The following is a 25,084-nucleotide window of genomic DNA, read 5'->3' as shown; positions in this document are numbered from 1 at the left end:
TTATTGTTCACACAAACAAATGATATTTAAGTATCCTTAATCATAAACCCATTATCAATTCAGCCCCAGTCTGCTGATGCAAATGAGAAATAAATGTTATGATATAAAATGTCTTATGTTGCATCGGAAGTTTAAATGGCTTTTTTTATAAACTGATAAAAAAAACTGCCTTAACTTACAGTGTTTGTATATTATTGTATCATCAGGGTTGCCACCAGGACATACTGCTCTTGGCTCACAGTTTGTCCGAGTCCCGGGTCAACACAGCCCTGGTGTCGCCACCCCATCCGTGGCCTTGACTGCACAGGAACCTTCCCATGGAAACCACCCGACTGTTCCCCGTCACCCGGTGCCCCTGCAGGTGTCTCCACAGTTGCCACCAAATCCTCTGGCAGCGCAGCAGCAGCAGATCCGACCTGGCCCGGTGGTTCAGATTCCTGCATCAACTCCGGCCAACCAGAACCACAGCCCTCAGAACCCAGGCCTTCCACCTGCCTGTCATCAACAGCAGCAACACTCCCCGATGCTCCCCACTGGGACACCTGTCACGCTATTTCAGCCAGTACCACAAGGCCACATCCTCACTGCCAGGGTACAAGGCGTCTGCCCTCCCATCACCCAACCCCCACCTCTGCCTCAAACCCCTCCTCTGTCTGGGCCTCAGGGCGGAGCTGCCCAGGTAGACCCACAGTGTGCTGTTGCTGCATCATCAGCGCCCTCTTCCATCCAGGTCGGAAGTAGTCAAGCATTGAGTGTCGCTGGGGTGCCCAATTCCCAGGGGTCACGTGTTACATTTCAGAATATCGCCCCCAAACCAGCGCCAAACCAGTCAGGTGGCCCAGCAGCCACGATAGCTCCTCCCAACCAGCAGCCTCAGAGTGTAGTAATAGTCAGTCCCAATCCTCAGCAGAATGCAGCCTACACCCCTGCCATACACCAGATTGTTCTCGCCAACCCCTCCACCATTTCTGGTGCCCAGACGATCCAGTTAGCAGGGCAGCCTGGAGGTACGTCCAGTCCCTGCCCACCTCCTGCCTCTCATTCTAATACCCAGGTCCAGCCCAATCAAACTGTCAGCCATGCACTGTCCACGAAACGGCATCAACAGCAGCATCAACAGCCGCCCCTCCAAATCATTTCCCCAACTCCTTCCTCTCAGCCTACCTCCACTGAGTCCAGCTTGATCAAACAGCTACTGCTTCCAAAGCGAGGGCCTTCTACTCCAGGAGGAAAGCTAATCCTACCTGCTCCACAAGTGCCCCCTCCCAACAATACGATAACACCAAGCCCACAGGTCATCTACCAGGCGGGCTACAGCACTCAGAATCCTCCTCCTCAGCCTCAGCCGCTCAATGTCCAGCTGGTCCCCGGCCAGCTGCCCTCCGCAGGAGCTCCAGCTCTCCAGACGGTTCAGCTCTTGCCAGGCCAGCTCATTTCCACAAGTAGTCCAGGGGGAACCGCTATTATTCAGGGTCCCACAACAGCTGGACAAGTCACATTCACCGTGGTCCCCAACACTGGCTTCACCACCTCTACTGCTGCTGTCGCTGCTGTCGGTCAGGGAACCGTTGCTCCGACCGTTCCCTCTCCTCCATTCTCTGCTGGAACGATCCCACCCCATGTCCCAGCAGGTCCACCTCCTACACCACCACTGCCAGCTCCCCTCAGAGGAGACAAGATCATTTGTCAAAAGGAGGAGGAGGCCAAGGATGCCACAGGGCTGCATATCCATGAGAGGAAGATAGAGGTGATGGAGAATTCTTCCTTGGCAGAAGGAGACTCCTCAAACGGTAAAACCAGTAATGGAGATGTTGTGGCAGGTGCCAAGCTGCTAAATGGTCGGAAGTGCATGGAGTCTAATCTACCTCCATACCACTCAGGGAACAACCAGGGAGCACTCAATGGCCCGGCTACAGAGAATCATCCTGCTAACGGAAAGCAGGCCCTCTCCCCGGGCCTGAACACCCCTCTTGAGGGCAACACGGACCCCAAAAAGGCTCTTGTCAATGGGGTGTGTGACTTTGATCGGGAGGAGAGTGGTGGCAACTTTAACAAAAACATTCCAAATCACATTGCTTCCAAACAGTACTTGGGGAACGGGGAGGTGGCCCTCTCTGAGAAGAGCCACAGCTCAAACCCGTGTCTCCCCAGTCCTCCTCCTCCCCAGCAGGACACTGCCAAAGCCCAGCAGACTGAGCGCCTGGTCAACGGACCCCAAGCAGTAGGCCACAGGCCTTCCTCGGAATTAACCAATGGACCTTTGGGGCCAGGCCACGCCACGCCGGTGCTAAGACAGCAACTGCTCCCCAACTCCTCACTCCCCTCCACTGTTACCTCCCAGATTCTCGCTGCCTCTCCTGCAAACGGAGTGGCCTCAGAGGCTCGAGGCCTCAAGAGGCCGGCTGAAAACGAGGACCGCAGCTCATCATCTTCGAGCATCCCCAGTAAAGTGGGAGTACGGATCATCACCATCAGTGACCCCAATAATGCCGGCAGCAGCTCCACAATGGTGGCGGTGCCAGCAGGAACAGACCCAAGCACAGTAGCCAAAGTAGCAATAGAGAACGCCACTCAGCAGAGGAACTGCTCGCCCACTCAGGCATCTGGCACAACGGTGAGTCAGTGTGGGATTAGTCTCTGTCATTTATCTACTCCATCTTCTGGTAATGGGATTTGGTGTCTGGTCTGTTTCCTTTAAAAAAAACAAACAAAAAAAACAAAAACAAAGTGACTCTTGCTGAGTCAAAAACTAGAGGATACTGGAGGATTTTTATAATTTTTGAACATGCTATGTAAACAGATAAAACCATATTTTAACATTTTTAAAGAAACATTTAATTCAGATTAAATAATTTATTCTAAATCAGATTTGTTTGTGGTTGATAGCTGGCTACACTTAAGCCAAATATGCAGTATGTTCTGACTTCAAGTTGGTTCATTCAGAAAGAGGACAGAACTCCAACTTAATCTGTTAAACCTGCAGCAGAGAAACTGACTGAGCAAGTAAAGCCATAAAAGAACACTTGCAGTCTATGATTCTGTGTGAAAAATCACGAAACACTAGAATAAGCATCATGTGAGTAGAGTTTATAACCCTAAATATTTTTGATTGGTCAAAAATTCCCAGTGTTTTATTTCTGCCTCTCAGCTAACTGAGAGGATGGAGTGCAGTGTGAGGGTCTGTGATGGAGTGAGCTTGGGAATGAGTGTGGAGAGAACCAAATTTGGACAGTAAATGTCAATCTCTGCCATTTCCAATATGTTTACATTGTGAGGCACAGAGCAGCAGAGCTGAAATCGTCTTTTAGTCCCTCTAAAGAAAAAAAATGGGCTGTACATCTAGGCTGTTGATGACCTGCTGTGCTCACAAGACAAAAGGTTTAGGAGGGTCATCGTGAAACTAAACATTACCATTGGTTCAATTCTGTTTTGTCATCAGTGAATTGTAATGTCTTTGTTTTACTGAATCCTCAAAAAACTGATGGAGGTTGGAAGCGATGGATGATTGACATAGTCAAACTGTGGATGAGTTGAATATTGCTGCACTTCTGAGAGTTTTGCTCAGTCTCTTTTTGGGGTTATACTCAACACATTTCTGAGCAACATGCAAGTAAACAATTTTTTAACCCGAACCCTTTGGAGGTTAAGAAGGTGAGACTAATGAAGACCATGTAGCTCTCACTGATACCCACCTCCTATAGCAAAGCAGCTGAGAGAACAACCCCTGCCTAGAGACGGGCCCGGGTTACATCTCAGCCAACAATTTGGTTCTGATGATGACTTCAGGCTGCTGTCCGTTAGTTCTTCTGTTCTGTGACGTCTTCATACAAATTCCTAATTTTTCTCTTACAGCCGACAGTTACCCTGTCCCCACCCCTCGCCTCCCAGCCTGCATCAGCAGGTACCCACAACCCACACCTCCCAGCACAGCAGAACCCTGCAGCACCGCCAGAGCCGGGCAGGAAAGCAGGGCAGAACTTCAAGTGTCTGTGGCAGTCCTGCAGACGGTAAAGTCCACAAATATCAGCACTTCTGAACACCATCTCTAACTTAAAATGAACTTTAACTGAGTCAGTCGGTTCCTTTCTTTTAGGTGGTTTGAAACACCGTCTCAAGTATTTTACCACGCAGCTACGCAACACGGTGGAAAAGATGTGTACGGAGGGCATTGTCAGTGGGAGGGATGTGAACCTTTTCCCCGACAGAGACTGTCCTTCATCACGCATTTACAGGTAAACTCCAAGCCCCTTCCTCTGTGACCCACCAAGATTCTTTAACACTAATTTGTTGTTATGCCAAATTTAGTGTCATAACACAAAATGAACATGGTGTATAGGATTAGTCCAAATGTTTCCGCTCTGCTTTGCCAGGATAAGCACTGTTCTCGAGAGGCTTTGCTGGCTGGACTCAAGCTAGAGGAGCAGCAGGCACAAAGTCCCAATCAGACTTCTTCCGAGTACGTACAACCTCCTCCGTTTATCTCAGTGAGAATCATCACTGCAGTATCAGGCTTATTAAGAGAGAAATTGGCATTTGCTTTAATATCAAACCAAGATTTAACAGAAACTTCAGCAGCCAAGTTATCAATAACTTAAAATGTTTTTAAATTAAACATTAAACAGCTTTGATAAATTCATGCCTGACTTGTCTGCTTGATATCTTGCGAAGGACCCCGCCAGTGGCAGGCAGCACTCCGGCACAACGGGCACCGAAAGCAATCGTCAATCATCCGAGCGCAGCTCTCATGGCCCTTCGCAGAGGTTCTCGAAACCTGGTCTTCAGGGACTTTACTGTGAGTTGAACCAGAATGACCATTACCACCATTTATCCCTACATTTCTGTGGGGCTCACACATACTGGTGTGTGACTCCCTAAGCTCTTGGTTGGCTAAGGTGAACGTAAGCTGCTCATAGGAAAAACAATACAGAATGATGAAACCGTTTAAAAAGATGCCCATGTATTTGCTCATTGGGTTGTTTAGAATATCATTTTTCTCTTTTTGGTCTCCATGTTCTCTTCCATGACTTTATTTCTTTGTTTCTTCTCCCAGGATGAGAAAGAGGGACCAGTGACCAAACACATACGACTAACTGCTGCCTTAACGTTAAAGAACATCGCCAAGCACTCTGACTGTGGTCGCATGTAAGTATCCTGCTGAGCTGAAACAAGTCTTGATTTTTTTTTTTTTTGAAGATGGTAAATAAAAATACAACTATGAAAGGTTTTGTGAATGTATTTCAAAAGAGCTATATCATTCTAAGCCTGATTACATAAGAAATATCTGTAAAAGGCTGAATCTCTGGAAACCTGAGCCTCATTTCTGCACACTGAGCGTTGACTCCTGGGCTCGGAGGCATCTGGAAACATGGGGGAAAACAAGAACCGTGGATTGATGAATTGATATCTAGGACTGTTTTTGGGACACCATGTCATCAGAACCAAAGATGAATTGGTGATGTTCGAAAGCTCGTTGTGTGATGGCAGCATTAATGTAGAGAATTTAATTAAGGTTTTAGTGCAACATAAGCTGCCTACTAATCAAACTTTTAGTCAAGACAATGCAAAACCACATTCAGCTCAGATTAGACGCATGGCCACAACGGATAGAGGGTCCAGGTACTGGACTGACATGTTGCCAATAAAGTATTTGGAGCTTTTTAAAAGGAAAAATGCAACAAAGATGAGCCCTTATTATCACTCCTGCACAGTGAGAATTGGAGATTGAAGCATTTTATTGCCTCAGTTTATGAAGATCTTTCGATGTTTCTTGAAGAAAAAGAAAGAAAAAGGCTTCACTGTCCCATTTACAGCAGAATTTTCATCAAATGCCATCAAATTAATAAAAAAAATGGGGGGATACATATTGCCTGCAAGGAAGAACAAATGCATTTAAATGAAAGAATTACTGGTTTTTGTTTTTTCATTTTTCATTCTTCACATTTTTCTGACTTGGGATTGTAAGAGCTGCTTTTATGAATGTTTTTATGCTTGGCTAAAGACTTTGTGCTTTTCTTCTTGTTTCTCCACTCTCAGGTTGGTAAAGAGGCATGAGACTCACCTCTCTGTGCTCGCACTAAGTAACATGGAGGTTTCCACCACGCTTGCCAAATGCCTTTATGAACTCACACGCTCGCTTCAGGCTTAAAGCCAAAAGGAAAAACGCCTACCACCCCATTACCCTCTCCTTTGATGAGAGGAGCAAGCCACCGGTGAGCCGTAGCAGGTCAACTGCACAGGGTCGGGGTGGGTGGGAGCCGAGGGCCAGGAACCAGGATGAAGACCCTGATCCTGCTACAACTCGCCACCCCTCTCAGTCTCCCTCTTATCCCTCACCTACTTCCTCGCCAACCTGTGTTCAAACCCACACCCTCTCCATCCGCACATACACAGGAAAAAGAGAGAGGGAAAGGAGAAAAAAAAAAAAAAAACCCTGCCTTGGGGTCTTCCACCAGCTGCCCACCAGGGGGAGCTCTTTGAAACTGCTTCCCCGAGGGACTCCACAAAACCCCAAACATGAGCACATTTTATTTAATTTTTTTTTTTTAATTTTCCTGTTTTTGTGGGGGTTTTTCCCTTCTTCCTCAAAAGAAGTGTGTGATCTGTGGATGACTGAAGAGTACAGATGGGCGGGGCCAGTTGAGTGCGGAACCACTTGTCTCGTATTAGGTGGGAGAGGACTTAGCTGGCTACTGGCGCAGAGGTTTCTTTCCCTTTTTTTGTGTGTTTTTGTTTTTGTCTTTAGAAACTCGGTAGCTTGGTTTTCTTACTTGAGTCAATATATTTTCACTTATTTATTATAAATGAGTACCATTACAATTAATGAGAAAGAATCCTGTATATACGTTGTGAATATATATAAAGAAGATCCATTCTTGGCAATGCAGCCACTGGAGAACTTGCTCTGTGGAGTAATAGAAGCATTACTTTGGCAGAATTTAATAAATTAGTATGTTTTTTTTTTTTTCTTTTCTTTTCTAATGATCCCTGGTCACTTGTATCTAATGTGATTCTATACTCAGCAGTGGATGAATGTACTTAAAAACTTGTAAATAATTCTGCAAAGGTACTGATGCTGTAAAGCTTAGGGAGGGGAAAAACAGTTTTTTGTGGAACTGTGACATTTTTTGTATTATAAAACCTTGTAGAACTCATTTTGCTGGCTGAAAGAGTATGGAATAATATATCTCATGTCATTTTGTAGAAGAAAAAAAAATATTGAAGGTATTCTCTTCCCTTCCTCTACCCTGACACACCCTCTCCCCCCACCACCACCACGCGTGCACACACAACACAAGGAGCATATATCCACTGTAAGCGTTTTGTCATTGTACGTGCACTGTGCGCGTACCAAAATTTTTTTGTATTTGTAAATTGGTTTAAATACATGGAGTTTTTATACAGGTTTTCTCCTGTGTTCTTTGCTTTACGTGCAGGTATGATATTTTCTTCACTACTTTTTTCTATCTTAATATAGTGTGGAGTTTTATTGTACTATTTTTTCATTCTTAATACCATGCCACATTCCGGCTCACGTCCTCAGACTGTCCTCTCTACCGTGTGTTGTGTAACATTTGACTGCCTGTCGTATTAGCATCTGACCGGGGCGACCCAACCACCTTCATTTCTGCGGTGTCAGTAGGATGTGTGACTATACATAGACCTAACAGTCTGTTAGAGATTGGCTTTATTTACTTTGGTGACTGTTTATAGTTTTTAAATAAAACACTGAACATTTTGCTTGGGGTTTTCTCTTGGTTCATTTTTTTTCCCCCCTATGCAAGAGGTGGGTTACATTTATTTTAATTTTAACAAAATTACCACTGAGCTTATTTGTTTGGGGCAAACTGTAATCACAAAAATGAAGAACCACTTTGAACTGCAACGATAGTGTGGATGAATGGATACAAGGGAAGCTCATAGAAGCGGATTGGCTCAGATTTATAATGCTTTTTTATTTCAACCTGAAAAGCTAAGACTTTCAGTTTTTAATTTATATGGTACCATATGACAACAAAAGTCATCTCAGAATACTTTAAAGAGAAAGTGAACAAGTTTGATTTAAATGGGGATGAGGAAAAGACAAAGACAAAAACATGATGATGAATACTTGCTTTGGGAAAGAAAAAAGTAGTTGATGACTACAAGGAGTGAAGAGAAGAACTCAGGTGATCATGTGACATCACCCAGCAGCCCAGGCCCATAGCAGCATAAGTAAAGGTTCATCATCTAACCTACTGCTATTATACTGTAAAAATGCATTTGGATTGAATTAAACTTATTCATCATTCAGGGTCACCTAAGGTCCCTCAAACCATATATGATTTTTTTTTTTTTTTTTGTTCTTACGTTTTCAAGAAAGAATAGTGAATTTAAGTAGTGTCCAGTCATACTGCACTCATGTGTGAAATGTGATTTTAAGTGAGTTTTTTTTTTTTTTTATTATTAAATGTAAGAAATATGGAAATTATAGCTGAGCACCAACAATTAAAAGCTTTCAGCTCATATCAGATCTCACATACCACTGCAGCACATCATATGGTATCTAATATTCTGCAATAATTAGTTGATTAAAGATAATTTCACCTATTAACGGCATAAAGTGGTCGCAGTCTTGATCGCTACTTGTAATTTTGGTTTGTTACGCAAATTTAAATACTTGAATATGTTATTGTTTCATTTTCTGTTTTTATCATGTTGTAGCAAATATACAGCTATATAAAAAGGAAAATGTGCCACATGGTCATATTTTGACGACTTGAGGGATGTTGAAGTTATATAGCTAAGCAGATGTGTTTGAAGCACTGATGTGTTTTCAACAGACTTCACTGTAGATCTTATGCATGGTGTATTTCATATGAACTAGACTCTATGCTGCCCTCAAATTAGTAAAGTATCAAGAAAAGAAATTTTTCCTTTTTTTACTCTTCATTTACATGGTTTTTAATGGTATTTAGCTGAATTATTAGGTAAAATAAGATTAAATTATGATAGTTGTGTACATATGTTAACATTTTTTTATTCTATGTATTTATTTTGTCCTCTATTTATGTTTGTATGTTTGCGTTTATGTCTAACTCCATAGATAAATCCACTCTGGTCTGTAATGTTTAGTTGCTCCAATAGCTGGCGCCAGAGGCGCAAACTAGCAGCTAGACTGCAAGACATGTGGCTGAGACTTTCTGAAAGCTACGCTTCATATTTACGTAAAAACAATTTCCAGATAACGCGATTTATCAGCATTATATTACAGGAGATTGGACGCTGAAAACTGTTAAGTAGGTGGAAACTAGCCGCAGCTGCATTCAAAGGTAAGTTACGACACTTTCTCATAGCTAACTGAAGCTAGCTGCTAAGAAGCTAGAAGCGACGTAAGCAGGTGCTGTTGTTCAAAGCCGCTGGTTAGCTTTCAGCTAAATTCGCCTGCTGCCACCTAGCTAGCCAACCTATGACCTTCAATTCAGTCGTCGTGGCTAATTATAAACCGTATTTAGCCGTTTTTGTTGTTGTGTTAATAGGAGACAGTTAGCTCTTTGGTAGCCGTGTTTTTAGCTAGCTACAGCTGTCCAGCTAACAAATAACAACCATGTTGCCAACGTCGCGTTGGCACTGGTTGTTCAAGTTGGGGCTGATTAAGTGGCTCCGGTTCGCAGGCCGTGCTGACAAAAAACAGCAATAAACATGAACAGCTACATGCCTGTCAACTTTTCATATTTCACGTGACATATATAGCTCTATTTTTAAAAGTTAACATGGTTCTAATATGATGTTGGGCTAATGCTTGTACGCCTCCCAGCTAGCATTTAGTGATAACTGGCTAAGTCCTTTGCATAAGTTGGATTGACAGTTGGAGCCCAAAGCTCATCAGTGTCCCGTGTTGACATCATTTATTTTTAGCGATGAGAAATGTGTTCACACAAAAACCCCAGCCCGATACTATAGTCCCAGACTGTTCCACTTGTATGAATTTGAGATAATTAAAAATGTTTCAAACCAGGGCAGGCTCTAAAGGAGACATGACATCGAAGTCAAAGGTGTTGAGTTCCGTGTCACCAGCCTGATAGACGTGATGGCCTGCTGGGGTTGTTGTTCATACTGACTCAGAATGTAAATAAGTCTGGACATTGAAACTTGAAATTAGTATAAATTAGTCCGACTTTAGCCGAACACCAATGTCGGCCTTTGCAGGCTGTGTTGGTTTTAGACACCAAACACGAAGTGGGTCAGATTATCTAAAGGGAATGTGTTTCAGTTTCAGTTTAAGGTTACTAGATCACCAGAAATTCACAATAATGAGTATTTATATTGTTTAGTGCATATCCAATAATATATATGCTTATCTAGTTAATATAATGAAAAAAATAATCACATCATTTAGTTATTCTGTAAATTAACCAGGGCATAGTGGCCACCTGCATTAGAAAATCCCAAGTGCATGACATAAATGCCACAAATTTCTGTTTTGACAGAACCTTACATACCTACAATATCACATACTTGATTCTGCTTTGACTAACTGACCTTTGATTACATGCCATTAATCTTTCTCTGCTGATATATTGCATTTTAAAACTCAGTCATCAAATTGGAAGAGGCCACTGCAACAGGAGACCCTTGACATTTGTGTCCTGTGTATTTCAGAATAATTACTTTTTTGTTATCTTGCACTTATTTCAGACTGCAAGAACATTTTCAAAGCTCTTAAATCTACAGAAGCGAAGTCCCTTCTCTTGTTTTGTCATCATGTTGGCAGAATCATGGAAGATATTAGTTTGCAGAAGCTATAAAGAAATTAAAGACTTAATTATACTCCAGTTTGGCTCCAGTGACTGCACAGGCTTTGCCCATCATGAGCTGTCATAGATTCACTTGAAGGCTCTATACACAGTCAAGATATTGCTTCAGGTATTTCTAGTGAACTTTCTATCTGAGTAATATTAAGCTTTACAGTTTCCATCAGATCACCATGCTTTGCAATTATTCATCAATTGTACAAGTTCATAAATTAATAATTATAAGAAATGCCAATCAGACTCTTGATTAACAGATAATATATATATTTATTACAAATCTTTAGTTACACAAATAATGTTTACAGCTACATCAAACTTTCTCTTCATAACTAGAATGCACAAGCTTCATGTGCACTAATGTATAGTTGTAAACAGTTTTGTTTACATTGCTGCTGTTAGTTGCAGTGATTGGGGAGTCTTTTTCTCTCTGCTATGGCTGTCATTTAATCCCAGTGTGTCTGTGTTTACGTTCATGCTGGCTGTAAAGCACTGAGCATGTTTACTGGACATTAGGGAGGAAAAATGATATATTAATCAGGCCAAATCATACTTTTAAACTTAAACTTACATGTGCATAGGTGTACTACACAAGCTCTGAATTTTAATTTTTGCCATCTTTAAAAAAACAAACAAAAAACGTTATTTGAAGTATTACCAGACTTGCACTCTGCTTTTAATAAAATCCAGATTTTATTATGGCAGCATCATCTGATAAAATAAACATCAAAATTGCTGGAATATGTTGCAGTGAATTTTGCTATAATTACACCTGTGATCATCTCCTACAGAGAAGAAGATGCAAACTGTCTTGAATCATTTCTCAGTCTACAGGATCGTGGCAGTAACCATACTTCATTCAAAAACTCGATTCCCGTCCTGTGCGTGTTTACTGGGACAAGGACATTGGTCCAGTTATATGACCAGGTCGAATTCTAACTGTATGTATCTAACTGACCCTGTATGATGTTTTTTAAAAGTTCCATTTCTGTCAATCTTTTGTCACCCGGGTGCCATATAAAGGGAAAATGGGCAGGTTGGTGGAGGCAGTTATGAACTTCGGGTCCTAGCATCTTTATTGCTCATATTTTGACCCAGTTGCCTCCTCTAGGGAGGTTCATATAGTTGGCTAGATCAGCGATTCCCAACTCCTCAAGGCACACTATCCTGCAGGTCTTAGGCTACATTCAGACTGCAGGGCATAATGCTCAATTCAGTTGTTTTTTTTTTGTGAAATCTGATTTTTTTGAAAGTCAGTTCACATTTCCAATTAAATGCGACTTGTATGTGATCTCCTGTGTGAACCTTATGTGCACCAAAAGTGTCCCGCATGCGTAGAAGACACAACAACGTGACGTCTGTGTTTGCAGAAGTTAACATGGATAACCGTAGCCAGCACATTTTCAATGGCATTGTTTTAAGGAGGAGATTACAAAACAGGAGAGTCAGATGTTTTGGCCATGGCATTTTGTGGAGCAGTGGCAGCAACGTCTGTACAGAGAAACGTGTGGGTATCAATGACGATTAATGCGACCTGGCCTTTCAAACAGAAGTCACGTGGCAAAAGATTAGACACGTAGCGGATTTAGGACCACATTTCCAAGTGGCCTGGGTCGCATTTGAAAAAATCGTATCTGCGTCATTTAAACTGTTAGGAAAAGATCAGATACAGGTCGCATAGGGGCAAAAAAATCAGATTTGGGTCACTGCAACCTGCAGTCTGAACGTAGCCTTAGATTATTCAAATTCATGGCTCATTATCAGGCTTGAACAGAGCTTGTCAGAGAACCATTTAATTTGAATCAGGTGTGTTGCAGCAGGGAGCGATCGGAGACCTTCAGGATAGTGTGCCTTGAGGACCAGTGTTGGAAATCACTGGGGTAGCTGCCCAAAATAAATGTAGCTCTTCATCCCCATGAAACAAAGTAATAAGGACGAGGAGGAATTAGGATTGGGTATGAGGCGTACCAAATTCATGAAATGTTTGTGCAGACCGTATCCACCCTTTCAAAAACTATGGATGCTATTCTCTTATGGCAGGGGTGTCAAACTCCGGTCCTCGAGGGCTGGTATCCTGCATGTTTTCATTGTTTCCTTGATCTAACACACTTGACTGAAATTAATGGGTTATTGTGAAGAAGTTGAAAAGAAGCTGTTGGATCCATTTGATTTTATTCAGGTGTGTTGGAGCAACTAAAACCTGCAGGATAGTGGCCCTTGAGTTTGACACCCCTGTCTTATGGTGAGGGCCTCTTCTTGTAGAACAGTGTTTCTCAGTCCTGGTCCTTGGGAACCGCTGCCCCACATGCTTTATAGGTAACTCTACTTTAACACACCTGAACGAAATGACTGGCTCATTAACAGGCTTGTAAAGAACTTGATGAGGAAATTCATTCATCTGAATCAGGTGTGTTGGATTAGGAACACACTTAACATATGGAAGGCAGTCGGTCCTGAGGACCTGGATTGAGAAACACTGGTGTAGAATAATGCTCCTTGCAACACTTCTTAATACTGCACATTCAGGAGAGCTTCTAGTTGTCTAATCAGGACTTGCCTCTCTGCCATCAGCAAGAAAACTTCAAGTGTCCTTGCACCTATCACCATAGTGATTTCAGATGGGTTAAGACTTGTGCACAAGCTTTTATTTAACTTATGTGGGTTCTGCTCAGACTTGATATTAACTTGCTCTGGGTGATCTGATCGCCAATGACAGCTCAAAATACATGTATTCTTACTTGCCCTGCAATGTAGTCAGATCTCAATTTCCTGTTCTACATGCAAATAAAAACAGACACTACATCCAAGTCTTAGCTAAGCAACAAACAGGACGTCAACGTATCTACTGATGTTTTGTTAAATCGTGAGTATATTCTGTGATTTTAGCCTGATGTGAGTCATAAAAGAAGCACAAAGTAACTAATCTGTGATGTTGAAAAGCTCAAAACCTCTGGTGACTACACAAAGGCTTTAATTCTGACATGAACTCTAAAGTAAAGCCTTGAAAATAGCGAAACACATATTCATAATAAATGGCTTTGCCGCCTCGAACATATCCATGGGCTGTGCCCTCTTTGCAGACTTATCACGTGCGCAGGAAAGCTACCTCACTGGCAATGAAGCATGTCTTTTGGTGTGAAAGTTGTTTTTTCACTCTTAAGTCAGGAAGTGGACACACTCGTTTGCCTGAGGTTGCTCCTCTCTAGGCTGTTAGTCGGGAGAAGTCACGTTTTCAGTGAAGAAACACATTTAGCAACTGTAATGTCTCATGTGGAGCTTTTGAAACTGACGGCAACAACTCAGATAAAAAGAGATGAGAAAAGAGGTGTCAGGGATTTGTTAGATCACCAGTTGCAACAAACAATATCTCTTTGTTTGCCTCAGTTATTTATTTTTTTTTAGAAGGAAAATCTAAATCTGCAGACCAAACCTTAAAACAGGTGCTGCTTTGTAACAGCAGCATTATGTTTCTCTACCTTTCTGTGTTGCAGTGACAACCAGAGGCCGGACATGACTGGAGCTGAAAGTGGTGAGAACAGTATAAAATCAGTATCAAAGATCATATTGTTTCTGTTCATAATGATTGGAAATGATCAGATGTGAGTGTTATATGTGCTTACAGAGAGTGTGTCTCTCCTCTGTTCAGGTGGCCAAGGCCCTCCTGATGGGTCAGATGCTGAGGAGGCAGAGAGATGTCCGATCTGCTTGGGCGTTCTGGCTGGAGGCGAGCTCGCCATGCCCGACAGCTGCTGCCATATGTTCTGCCTCAGATGCCTCATCACGTGGGCAGAGGTGATGCTCACTTACAGCACAACAAAGTTTGACTGTTTTTTTAGTGTATTAATGAGCTTGTGTTTGTTTGCTTTGCTTTAAAGTTGCAGATGTCTCCCTCCTGCCCTGTGGACAGGAGACCCTTCAGCGATGTTTACAGATTGGATGGAAACCTCCGCCTTGTGCAAGTCAGTCTGGTTTCTGCTGGTGTTTTTTTCTGTTAAAAACTAGGCTACTTAAGTTGCAGCCCTGAAACTCCTAGAACTTCTGTGCAAATCTGTGTCTGGTTGGACAAACTAACAGACTAAATGTGATCCTGCTTGGTTGTTTCAGGTTCCTTTGAGGAAACAACCAGTTCGAGTCGAGGCTGAGAGTTGCAGCTGTAGAAACCCCGAACAGAAAATCTGTCTAAAGTGAGTTTCTTTAGATAGTCTCATTAATGAGTAAACAGAGATCTAATAGTTCTAAAGAAAATGTGTTCTTTTCTAGAAGTAAGCCTACAAGAAGTCTGAGGCGACAGAAGACGGAGAGAACTGCTGACACCAAAACAAAAGGACTTGTGAGGAAATGTATGTTTGAACTCGTCAGCCTCCAAAATTCTGCCTGACCTGCTTGCATTATGTCTGTCAGCCGCATTTGATTGTCTGTCAATATATTTTCCAGGTAACGAAGAGGACCCCTTATCACTGAGCAGAAAAAAGGTGCACTATTTGTTCCTTCTGCTCTTGCATGTTTCAGTTTTAGCTTGAATATCACTGTTAAAACTCGCTGGCTTTGGACTTATTTTCTCCAGGTGAGGGGAACAGAGTGCTGCACGTGGTCACCGCCCCCCTGTGTCTCAGTAACATCAACTCAGGACATGTAAGTCAAACTTCTTGCTCAAATTTACTTCAGCTGCTTAAAATACCAGCTCTTTATCCAAGAAAGACCCATTTGTGTTCAGAATTCCCATTATTTGCATGACTTGCAATTTGTTTCCTACAACGCCTTTTTTTGTGGAATTTTGGATCAAGTGTGTTTAATTTTTTTTTCTACTCATGCCAATGTTTTGAAAGATCGCACTGATAATTGACAGACTCATCCTTATTATTTGAACACATTCAAGTTGTGACAAGTTGTGGCACTTTTATACAGGCTGGTCTAATGTGGTTTAGGTTCCCAAGAATTCAGTGGAATCGCCCTTTACACATATGCTCAGCAGCCTACAACGGCTGAGCCAGGGTAGAGACTGAGACTGTCCTGGAAAAAAAATAATGTCTGGATGTTGATTGTAATAAAAGGGTTGGGGTTCTACATGCATTTTTACTTAAAAAAAAAAAAAAGAAAAGCAAAAATGTCATTGGAGTTTTAAGCTGTTACAACAAGCTGTACTGTATAAAATCTGAATCCGTTCTGAAAAGGGGTGTGTCTGAATCTTAAAGGTATCTTTATTATTCCTGAGGACGGTTTTATGTACAGTCAGTGGTTGTAAATACACATAAAACATTGCTATTTGTAAGGATAAATGATGTTATAGCTGAATATGACTGTTCTGTGATGGATGTGCTGCAAGCTCATATCTCAAGGGATGTTTTGTGTCAGTTGAGATAGATGTGTCTTTTCTCAAAGACCTTATTTAGGTCATCAATGTCATGGAAAGATGTTCCAGCAACTTTGCTGCAACCTTTACAATGTGCTGTAGGCACTGGCTTTTTGCTGTTAAACAGAAAGTGGCAGCAGATGAAAGAAAATATAAGATTAGACCACATAAAAAATGGTGTCGATATTAAAACTGAAGCTTCGAATAAAAATGCATTTGCTGATGAATTCAGGGCATTTGTGCTTCTACATGTTCAACAGCCAAAAATGATACTTTTTCCAAAAATCAGCACGTATCTTTAGTTTTCTGCTAACTTAATGTTAAAAAAGATGAATTGCACTTGTCAATAAAACTAGACTATAATGCTTCATTTTGTTTGATTATTTTTTCTGTCCTGCAGTGCTGATCCTGCTTGGCTAGCAGAGGACGTACCGTACGACACTGGATTCCAGCAGTGCAAACCCCAATCACAACGTTGTCCTTGGCTACACCCTGCTGCTCCCATCCCTGCTGACGGCACCTCAAGGTAATGAAATTCCAGCCGACTTCCGCTTTGACTTGATGGCATCTTTTGTTAAACTTTCCTGCCTCCACAACCTCGCTTTGACACTCAGGCTTACGATTATAACTGTAGTGTGTAAGTGCAGCAAAACTGACAGGATCAGCCTTAGACAGACAAACACACACACACATACTTACTTCTATTGATTCCAAAGGCAGGGAAATTAGGGGTTGCAGCAGCATGCTTTGGCAAAAGACTCTGATAACAAACAAAATAAAGCAGCAAAACAAATCTATAACAGATCTATAAACCAGCTAATAAACAAATATACAAATCTCTGTACAACATATACAAATCAACCGAGCAAGAGAGAATAAGAGAGAAGAATATCAAGAAGTAGCAGCCTTGGTGGAGTCCAACCCTCACTGGAAACAAATCTGATTTACTGACAGCGATGTGGACCAAGCTCTGGTACTGGTTGTACAGGGGCCAAACAGCTTGTACAACGGGGTCCGGCACTCCATACTCCCAGAGCACCTCCCACAGGAGTCAATGGGGGACACGGTCAAACCCCTTCTCCAAGCACACAAAGCACATGTAGGTTGGTTGAGCAAACTACCGTACCCCCTCCAAGACCCTGAAAAGGGTATAGAGCTGTTCCCACTGTTCCACGACCGGGACGAAAACCACACTGCTCCTCCTCAATCCGAGGTTCGACTGGCCGATGGGCCTTCCTCTACGAGACCTCTGAATAGTCCATGCCAGGGTCCCCCAACTCTGCTTCCTCATTGGAAGGCATGTCGGTGGAATTGAAATGGTCTTCAAAGTATTCACTTCACCGACACACAACGTCCTGAGGGGAGGTCAGCAGCCCCCCATCCCCACTGTACACAATGTTGATGGAGCGCTGCTTCCCCCCTCCTGAGCCACCGGATGATGGACCAGAATCTCCTTGAGGCCGTCTGGAAGCCATTCTTCATGGCCTCTCCGAACTCCTCCCATGCTCAAGTTTTTGCCTCAGTGACCACTGAAGCCACGTTCTGCTTAGGCTCCCAATACTCATCAGTTGTCTCCGGAGTCCCACAGGCCAAAAAAGCCTGATGACAGAGATTCATCCATCTGTCTGGACACACCTCTTCTGCAAACTCAAAGATGCTTTGTAACTTTGTTTTCCTGTCGTGCGCTAGTTGCACTGATCTGCCTGTATGGTTCGGACATAATCCTTTATTGAAAATGTCAGTGTTCAGGGCTGTTTAGGATTATTTAATCATGGTATTTGTAACCACAATTAATTGTGAAATTAAGTAATTGTAACATCCCTAAACCAAGTGGAATCTCTTACTTGCTTACTTATTTATTTTCTTTTTCACAGACTTTTTCATGAAGCTAGTTGGAACAGCAACTCATTTCCATTTGGGCTCATCTCATCTCCCTTCAACACCAGCTCACCGTTTAGCCCGAGCCATTTTGGTGAGTCACATCTGACGCAGCTGACGTCATTTCTCACAACCACAGACAAAAACATTAGAGTTTAAAATTTACTAACACATTTATGGTCATTTGTTTATTCACTGTTGTTGAATTTGACAGAATATTTCTATTGACAATTTGAACATCAGTGCATAAAAACGCTAAATGATTGGTTAGAAAAGACACATCTTCCTGCCTTGATATTAACATATATTTTCCAAACATTACAGGTTGCATTTCCAACTTTTTTCTTGTTTCTTGCAGTATTTCAGGGTGTAGTCTGTGCTGTCACGTGTCCCAAAGGAGGAGAAAAGCGAGGCGGTAGATCATCAACATCCAAAGCTCCCACCAAAGAGTCTCTACCTGCAAGAAGATCTGGACGCAACAGTAAAACCGAAGAGGAGACTCCTGCACCTGAACCTGCATCACCTCCACAGTCTAGTTTGTCTAACTCTGACTCCTCCACCAGCCAACCCAACAAGCCAGGCAGGACTTCTCAGGTGCCAGCTAAGAGGAAGGGGAAACGAGTAACAAACCGAAAGGCCAGTGGCAAACGGAAAGCTGCAGCCAAGAAAAAGTCCTCTCCTGAAGTCGTCAGCAGCCCAGTAGCAAGCGAGGATGAGGAAGGGAGCGATGGAGGTGAGAACAGCGAGAAGGTGGAGCAAGAGGAAGAAACTATAGAACAGAAGGATGAGGACAACTCGGATCAGCAGCTGAATGATGCCGATAGTGGCCTCGCAGAAGAGCAAAGTGACTTAAACTTTGCGGATGAGCAAAGTGGTGCGGGATCTGTAAGCAACGATGGGGTGCAGGGCAGTAATGAGAATCAGGAAGAATCCAGTGAACAGCAAGAGAAGGCTGATGTGGGAAATGATGACCTCTGTCTGTCAGAATCTGCTCCTAACAGCCCTGTCTCGTGCTCTGAAGACATCCAGAGTAAAACAGTGGAAGAAGAGCCAGCTAGCCCAGTTTCCTCTGAGAAAAATGATTCTGAGATAAATACATCCCCATCCCCTTTTGCCTCTCAGAACTCTTTACAGGAAGACATGATATCTCCTTCATGTGACAAGCAGGAGCAGGATGATGACATGGAGATTGATGCAGAGTCAGTAGAAGACAAGGATGAAAATCCTTTAGAGGAAATTAATTCAGAGTCATGTGAGAATGTGACACAGGTTGGTTTTTCCTCTGAGGAAAATGTAACTGACTTGGCAGCCAAAGCTTCAGAGGACACCGATGTAAACATGAATAAACCAGAAGAGTGTTTAGGAGTCGACAGCTCTGAGGGTGTTACTAAGGACAATGTGATGTTCAAAGATGACGGCGCATCCAAGGATGACGGTGTGTTCAAAGATGATGGTATATCCAAGGATGACACAAATGTTGTCCCAATGGACTGCAGTTCCCCCTTGAGTGAGCAGGGGAACAACTCCCTATTTAATCTTCCAAGTGAGAAGGCTTCCCCAGCTGCTGAAGAACCACCTGCTGCTGCTGCTGCTTCAGAAACTCTAGGACAGCAAGATGGCAGCTCCAGAGAGCAACGGGAGAGACAAAGGAGCCAAGAGAGGAAGAATGGAAAGCAGCGGCGCTCTCGCTTCCACTCCCCAACATCCACCTGGTCACCTCAGAGGGACTCCAAGAGAGAATCATCCAGGCGCTCACGGTCAAGAGAGCGTGATTGCAGCCTGCCGTCAGGTCGGTCTTCACAAGCTCGCAGCAGAGATAGAGATAGGGACAGAGACAGGGATCGAGATCGGGATCGAGATCGGGATCGAGACGGAGAGAGAGACCATCATAGGAGAGACCGCAGCCGTGAAAGAAGGAGGCGGCGATCCAGGAGTCGTTCTAGGTCAAGGTCTCGGTCTAGATCTCGATCAAGAACAAGGTCCTACAGGCGAGCACCCAGTCCTGAACGTCCTTCATCCAGAGAGCAGTCTCCCCCTAGGAAGGACCGTAGAGGCGGCTGGAGGTCTGGGCCTGATGGATCTAGTTCTGAGGGACGGAAGTATCATGGAGGTGCTGGTCGATTTGAGAATGGTCTTCCTTCAGAAAGTCCTCCTGATCGCCAGGGCTGGTCGGAAAATCCCGACTGGGTCACAGAAAAGACACAAAGTGAAGCTGAAAGCCGAAACCGGGACTCTGGTTTCAGTGGTGGCTCGTCTTGGGAAGACCACCTCAAGAGCAGCGGAAACGGAAGAGAACCACGTGGTCGAGGAGGCCGTGGAGGGTTTGAACGTGGCCGAGGAGGAAGGGGAGGCAGCGGCAGCCGTAGCTTCTACAACCAACAGGAGGACATGGCCGACAGCCGGTGGCAGCCTAGGAACAACTTCTCAGGTACAGGCAACAATTCAGGGAACGACTCGTACAGCCGCTTCAACGAAAACCGAAGTGGTGGCCGAAAGAAGGAGTCTGAGCCTGGAGACTCTATGGTTGACAGATCGGGCTGGTCCTCAGCATCCAGCTGGGCTGTTAGGAGGACGCTGCCTGCAGATGTGCAGGACTATTACTCCAAGAGGGAAAGAGGAGGACCGGGCAGCTGGAATAGAACAGAGGAGGAGCAGCAGCCAGCAGCATCAGGTTCATCTCCTAAAGTCATCATGGCTGCACAAATAGTGACCTCTTCTGGCTTCTCTGTTTTCTAACTTTGTGCTTCTTTGTTTTCAGATCCACCAAAAAGCGATCCTCCTCCCCAGGCAGTCCCAGGCAACGCTCCGGTCCCTGTTATGAATGTGATACCTCCTCAGCTGAATGTTCTTCACCATCACTACCCCATCCAGAGCCTGCAAGGACCCCTCCCTGTCAGCTTGCAGCCTGCAGCTCCCTACGCCATGCCTCCTCAGGTCCCCATGCACCTCCACCCTACCGTGCCACTGCTTCAGGTGCCTACTGTCGGTGCGCAGGGCCTCCCACCCCCTCCCCCTCCACCTCCACCCATGCAAGCAGGCAGCCAGACTGCAGCAGCTCAGCCTGATGGCCACACGACACAGGTAGAATGCACTGATATATAGTCAGGACTGTTAGGAATGCAATGACATCCCTTTCACCATCCTAACTTTGATTCTGTGCTTTATTCTAGATGGCGAGCACTGTTGTGTCTTATGGAAAATCCACCCTCCTTCCCACACCAACCAAAGCGGGCTTTGCAGCAGTGACCCAGGGCCAGCCAGCACCAAGCCAGGTGCTACCTTCGTCTACAACTCAGCCCAGCCAGCATAACAAGGTTCAAGCTGACAGCTCCAAAAAAGAAAAGGTAACACTTGGCCAACCAATCAAAATCTGTCATGGAAGTTTTGTTTACAGCTTTAAGTAACACAGTTTCCTGTTTATGCCTTAGAAACAACAGATCCAAGAGAAAGCTATAAATGAAGTGAAGACAGCCATCAAACCCTTTTACCAAAAAAAGGAAATCACAAAGGAGGAATACAAAGAGATCGTCCGCAAAGCAGTAGAGAAGGTACACACGTGCTAATCCATAACCCAGTCACACTCAGTTTTTAAGTGCCTCATACCACTTCTTAGAGATGGCAGTGGCAATGTGAATGTGGTGCAAACAGCTGATTTGAAATAGCTATAGGTTGTTAAACACCCTTGAATACATTCAAGAGTAAAACAAGACTGCTAATGTTTGACCTATTTTATCTGAGGAGGGCTTCCCTGGGTTTAGCAAACATCAGCTAGTAAGGAAGTTTTTTCTAGCTAATAGTTACCATGAATGACTGAAATGGTAAAACTTTTCTCCTTCAGGTATGTCACAGCAAGAGTGGGGAGGTGAACTCCAGCAAAGTAGCCAACTTGGTGAAGGCCTATGTGGACAAATACAAACACGCCCGCAAGAAATGAACTGCTGCCCTGCTGCTGGGGAGGCCGTGCCCTCACAGACCCATTCTGCTGCTCAAGTGCAATTTTCTCCTGCTGGAATTTGGCCTCCAAGTTGAAAGATGATGGAGAGCCAGCATTTTCTTTTTTTTTTATATCTACCTTTTCTTGAATGAAGATTTTTTTTCTATAGATTTTCATATTTTGTTAGAAAAGAATGACCCAATCAGAAATTGTAATGCAAGAGCCCTTTATTTTGCATAGATCACATGACTTGGGAATCTACTGTATAGAGCTTGGTGAACAATGTCCGATCCTGTAGTGGAGAGCCTCTGGCACTGGTAAATTTTCCCTTCCTGATTTCAGAACTTAATTGAAAGTTGTCAATGTCCTTTTTTTAAAAAATATCTCATCTGAGAGCCTAGTTGAGAAAAGTGCATTGCCTTTATTCACTTCTGTGGCCCAATGAGGGGCTGGAATCTGATGACTGTGATTGTAATCAGGGTGCTGATTGGCAGTTGTCCAATCAGCAGTGAGAGAGTCATGCAAGTTCCCAATGAGGGGGTATTTCAGGTGAAAATTGACCCTTACCCCCCCCCCCCCCCCCCCCCCCCCCCCCCTTCCTGAATGTGTAATAAATATCAATGTCTGTACATGAATTGTGCAAAGTATCCAGATAGTAGTTAAATAAATTAGCTGCTTTCTAATTCGCTGTTTGTCAAAGGTGGTACCTGACAAATTTTACATACCACCAAATTTTAGGTTAAAGGTGTATTTACAGCTATGAGCCACAAGATTGGTTGTAAACAATCAATTTATTCATAATGCTCAATACCTTTTAAATAATTTTGTTCATGGTGGTGTTAAATTTGTACTCACTTGAATGAAAACTTGACTACTGGGGAGTGGTAATTGAAGGGACTGCACACTGACATGCTTTTCTGTTAATCTGTCCATTTAGTCCTCAGATTCTTGGTGGATGTCATTCTATAATCTCACGATGATGTCCTTTTCCTTTAAGACAAACATCTAAGTAATAAAAATATGGTTAAGTTTTTCCTGCTCCAGTATAGAGGTCGTGGGGTTTTGCTTGTTGGCCTTGTGGGACATTCAGTAGGAACAGAGCCATTATTACAGTACGGGACACAATAAGCATTTTTTTCTTGCTTCTTGAAGCTGATGCACCCTAAACTATTTTGATACGAGTCGAGTCCTTGTCACAAAGCCAGTTTGTTTGCCTTTGTGAGGCACCAGAAAAATTACTTGGATTGATTCAAAGATGTGATATTGAGTTATGATTCAAAGCTAAATGGACTCTGTGAAATTGTCTTATTACAATAAGTTATGCTTAACAGCTCAATAATAAAATCTTAATTACACTGTCTTTAAAACTTCCTGGTCTGCAACATATGTGGCAGTAGTATTTAAGTCGAAATTTGAATATTTGTAGCAGAAATCTTAATCTGTGGAGTTTCTTCGTTTGTCCACTAGGGGGCAGCGTTGTCAACAAAGACTGACATTGATTGTGCTTCATTCTAGTACTTTGGGAATAAATTATGTCATTGCTTATCTTTCTTTCAAAACATAAAGCAAAGAGCGGTAAGACTTCCTCATAAATCAAAGACTCTCATGGTGTTAATGGGTTTCAGAAAACACCAAAGCCATGCTTAAGTCAATCTTCATTTGAACTATAAATCCCAATAATAGTAAAGATTCCTGATTTGGAGAAAGGTGGAAAATTATTTGGGGATTGCCTTAGTTGAATTACCTTTGAATTTTGTTTAGTTTAAGAAAAAGCATATAATTTTTAAATGATTCCAGTTTTATATATTGTGTATTAGTGCTTTTATCTTTTTTTTATAAAAGATAAAAGTTGACTTTTATCTATTATACTTTTATTTTATATCAGATACTTGATACTGTCAACCAAAGGCAAATAATGAAAAGTATGTTATTCAAAAAGCAGATTTCTTGTATTGAATTCACTTATTTAACCGTCTTGTGATGACAAGCAGAATGATGGTTTGACTGCTGTGTTGGGTCAAACAAATTTGCTTTTCCAAAGGGGAATTTTATTGATATAAAGGAAATTAAGCTTTGTGGATATAGGGCTTCTCTTGTAAACTTTAATATATTTTCATTTGTTTATAGCTGAGTTACAAATTAATGTTAGGAAACAAAAGATGGGGGATAGTGAACATAAGAAAAATAAGACAAAGACTGTACAAAACCCAAAGAAACAAAACAGCTGCTACACCTGTAAAGAAATTTAACAGAAAACACCCTACAGCTGTGTAAGAAAACAAAGCAGATAATCATCAGGAGCACCTAAAGCTCCTATATCTGTAAAGAAACTTGACAGAAAACATAGTCAGGGTAAGAAAACAAAGCAAACAATCATCAGGAGCACCTAAAGCTGCTACATCTGTAAAGAAACTTGACAAAAAAACACCCCACAGCTGTGTAAGAAAGAACTTATAATCGTCAGGAGCACTTATAGCTGCAACATCTGTAAAGAAAATGATAACATCCTACGGCATCTGTAAGAAAATAGCAGAAAATCATCAGGAGCACCTATAGGGAGACAAACTGAAAAAAAAATAATTATAAATATCTACAACACCAGGTACTGTATTTAAACTTAATTAAAATTCCTCACAGATGATCAGTCTCATTCAATCAAATAGCAGGAAAATAAATTGGGGAAAGAATATATTACACCTTAATACATTCATACCATGCTGTCATGATGAGGCTACATTTGATTAAAAGGGCTCTGTTTATATAGAAGTCAAAAGTTCAGGGACTCAGGACTAGGGAATTGCTCCTCTTCCTTTTTTTTCCATCAGGATTATGAGGTAATGACACTCATAAAACATTTTCAAAACTGTTAAGACAATACCAGACACAATGAGTATCAGCAGTCCAAGGTTTAAGTTATCTTTGATTTTTATTTTTGGACAATAATTACAGGATGTACATAGTGTTTCATTGAAACAACAGTGTAACACTGGTGGGCAAAGCCCTCTTTGCTCCTGAGGTTGAGTTGATGTAATATCTAATGGAGATGTGCATAAAGAACATTTTACAGATTTGTGTTTGTAGTCAAGGGAAAAAAAAAAAAGACTACTGCAGAATGAGTGGCTTTAACACATTTCA

General features: G+C 42.7%; 2 protein-coding genes across 3 annotated transcripts in view; both read left to right on the top strand.

Annotated features, from left to right (window-relative positions):
- Nucleotides 1–7,736, top strand: part of arid2 (AT rich interactive domain 2 (ARID, RFX-like)) — a 35,527-nt gene extending 27,791 nt beyond the window's left edge. The window contains exons 15-21 of the mRNA XM_041977423.1: nucleotides 207–2,614; nucleotides 3,853–4,007; nucleotides 4,094–4,232; nucleotides 4,371–4,456; nucleotides 4,669–4,792; nucleotides 5,051–5,142; nucleotides 6,034–7,736. Of these exons, the coding sequence (XP_041833357.1) occupies nucleotides 207–2,614; nucleotides 3,853–4,007; nucleotides 4,094–4,232; nucleotides 4,371–4,456; nucleotides 4,669–4,792; nucleotides 5,051–5,142; nucleotides 6,034–6,145 (3,116 nt within the window). The 3' untranslated portion in view covers nucleotides 6,146–7,736. The remainder of the gene's footprint in view (nucleotides 1–206; nucleotides 2,615–3,852; nucleotides 4,008–4,093; nucleotides 4,233–4,370; nucleotides 4,457–4,668; nucleotides 4,793–5,050; nucleotides 5,143–6,033) is intronic.
- A 1,398-nt stretch (nucleotides 7,737–9,134) lies between these two features.
- scaf11 (SR-related CTD-associated factor 11) lies at nucleotides 9,135–23,309 on the top strand. 2 transcript variants are annotated; one of them, XM_041977419.1, is made up of 15 exons: nucleotides 9,135–9,308; nucleotides 14,279–14,316; nucleotides 14,434–14,579; nucleotides 14,663–14,746; nucleotides 14,892–14,971; nucleotides 15,051–15,127; nucleotides 15,222–15,259; nucleotides 15,352–15,419; nucleotides 16,538–16,663; nucleotides 18,012–18,109; nucleotides 18,374–20,686; nucleotides 20,774–21,096; nucleotides 21,186–21,359; nucleotides 21,444–21,563; nucleotides 21,854–23,309. In XM_041977419.1, exons 2-15 carry the CDS (start codon nucleotides 14,298–14,300, stop codon nucleotides 21,947–21,949), a joined length of 3,762 nt encoding a protein of 1,253 aa, XP_041833353.1. In that variant the 5' UTR covers nucleotides 9,135–9,308; nucleotides 14,279–14,297; the 3' UTR covers nucleotides 21,950–23,309. The 2 variants fall into 2 exon arrangements, with proteins under 2 accessions (XP_041833353.1, XP_041833352.1); XM_041977418.1 differs by having other exon boundaries at nucleotides 15,048–15,127.
- The last annotated feature ends 1,775 nt before the right edge of the window (nucleotides 23,310–25,084 follow it).

Source organism: Melanotaenia boesemani, chromosome 23, assembly GCF_017639745.1.
Source record: "Melanotaenia boesemani isolate fMelBoe1 chromosome 23, fMelBoe1.pri, whole genome shotgun sequence".
Lineage (NCBI taxonomy): Eukaryota > Metazoa > Chordata > Actinopteri > Atheriniformes > Melanotaeniidae > Melanotaenia > Melanotaenia boesemani.
This window is presented reverse-complemented; position numbering and strand designations above follow the sequence as displayed.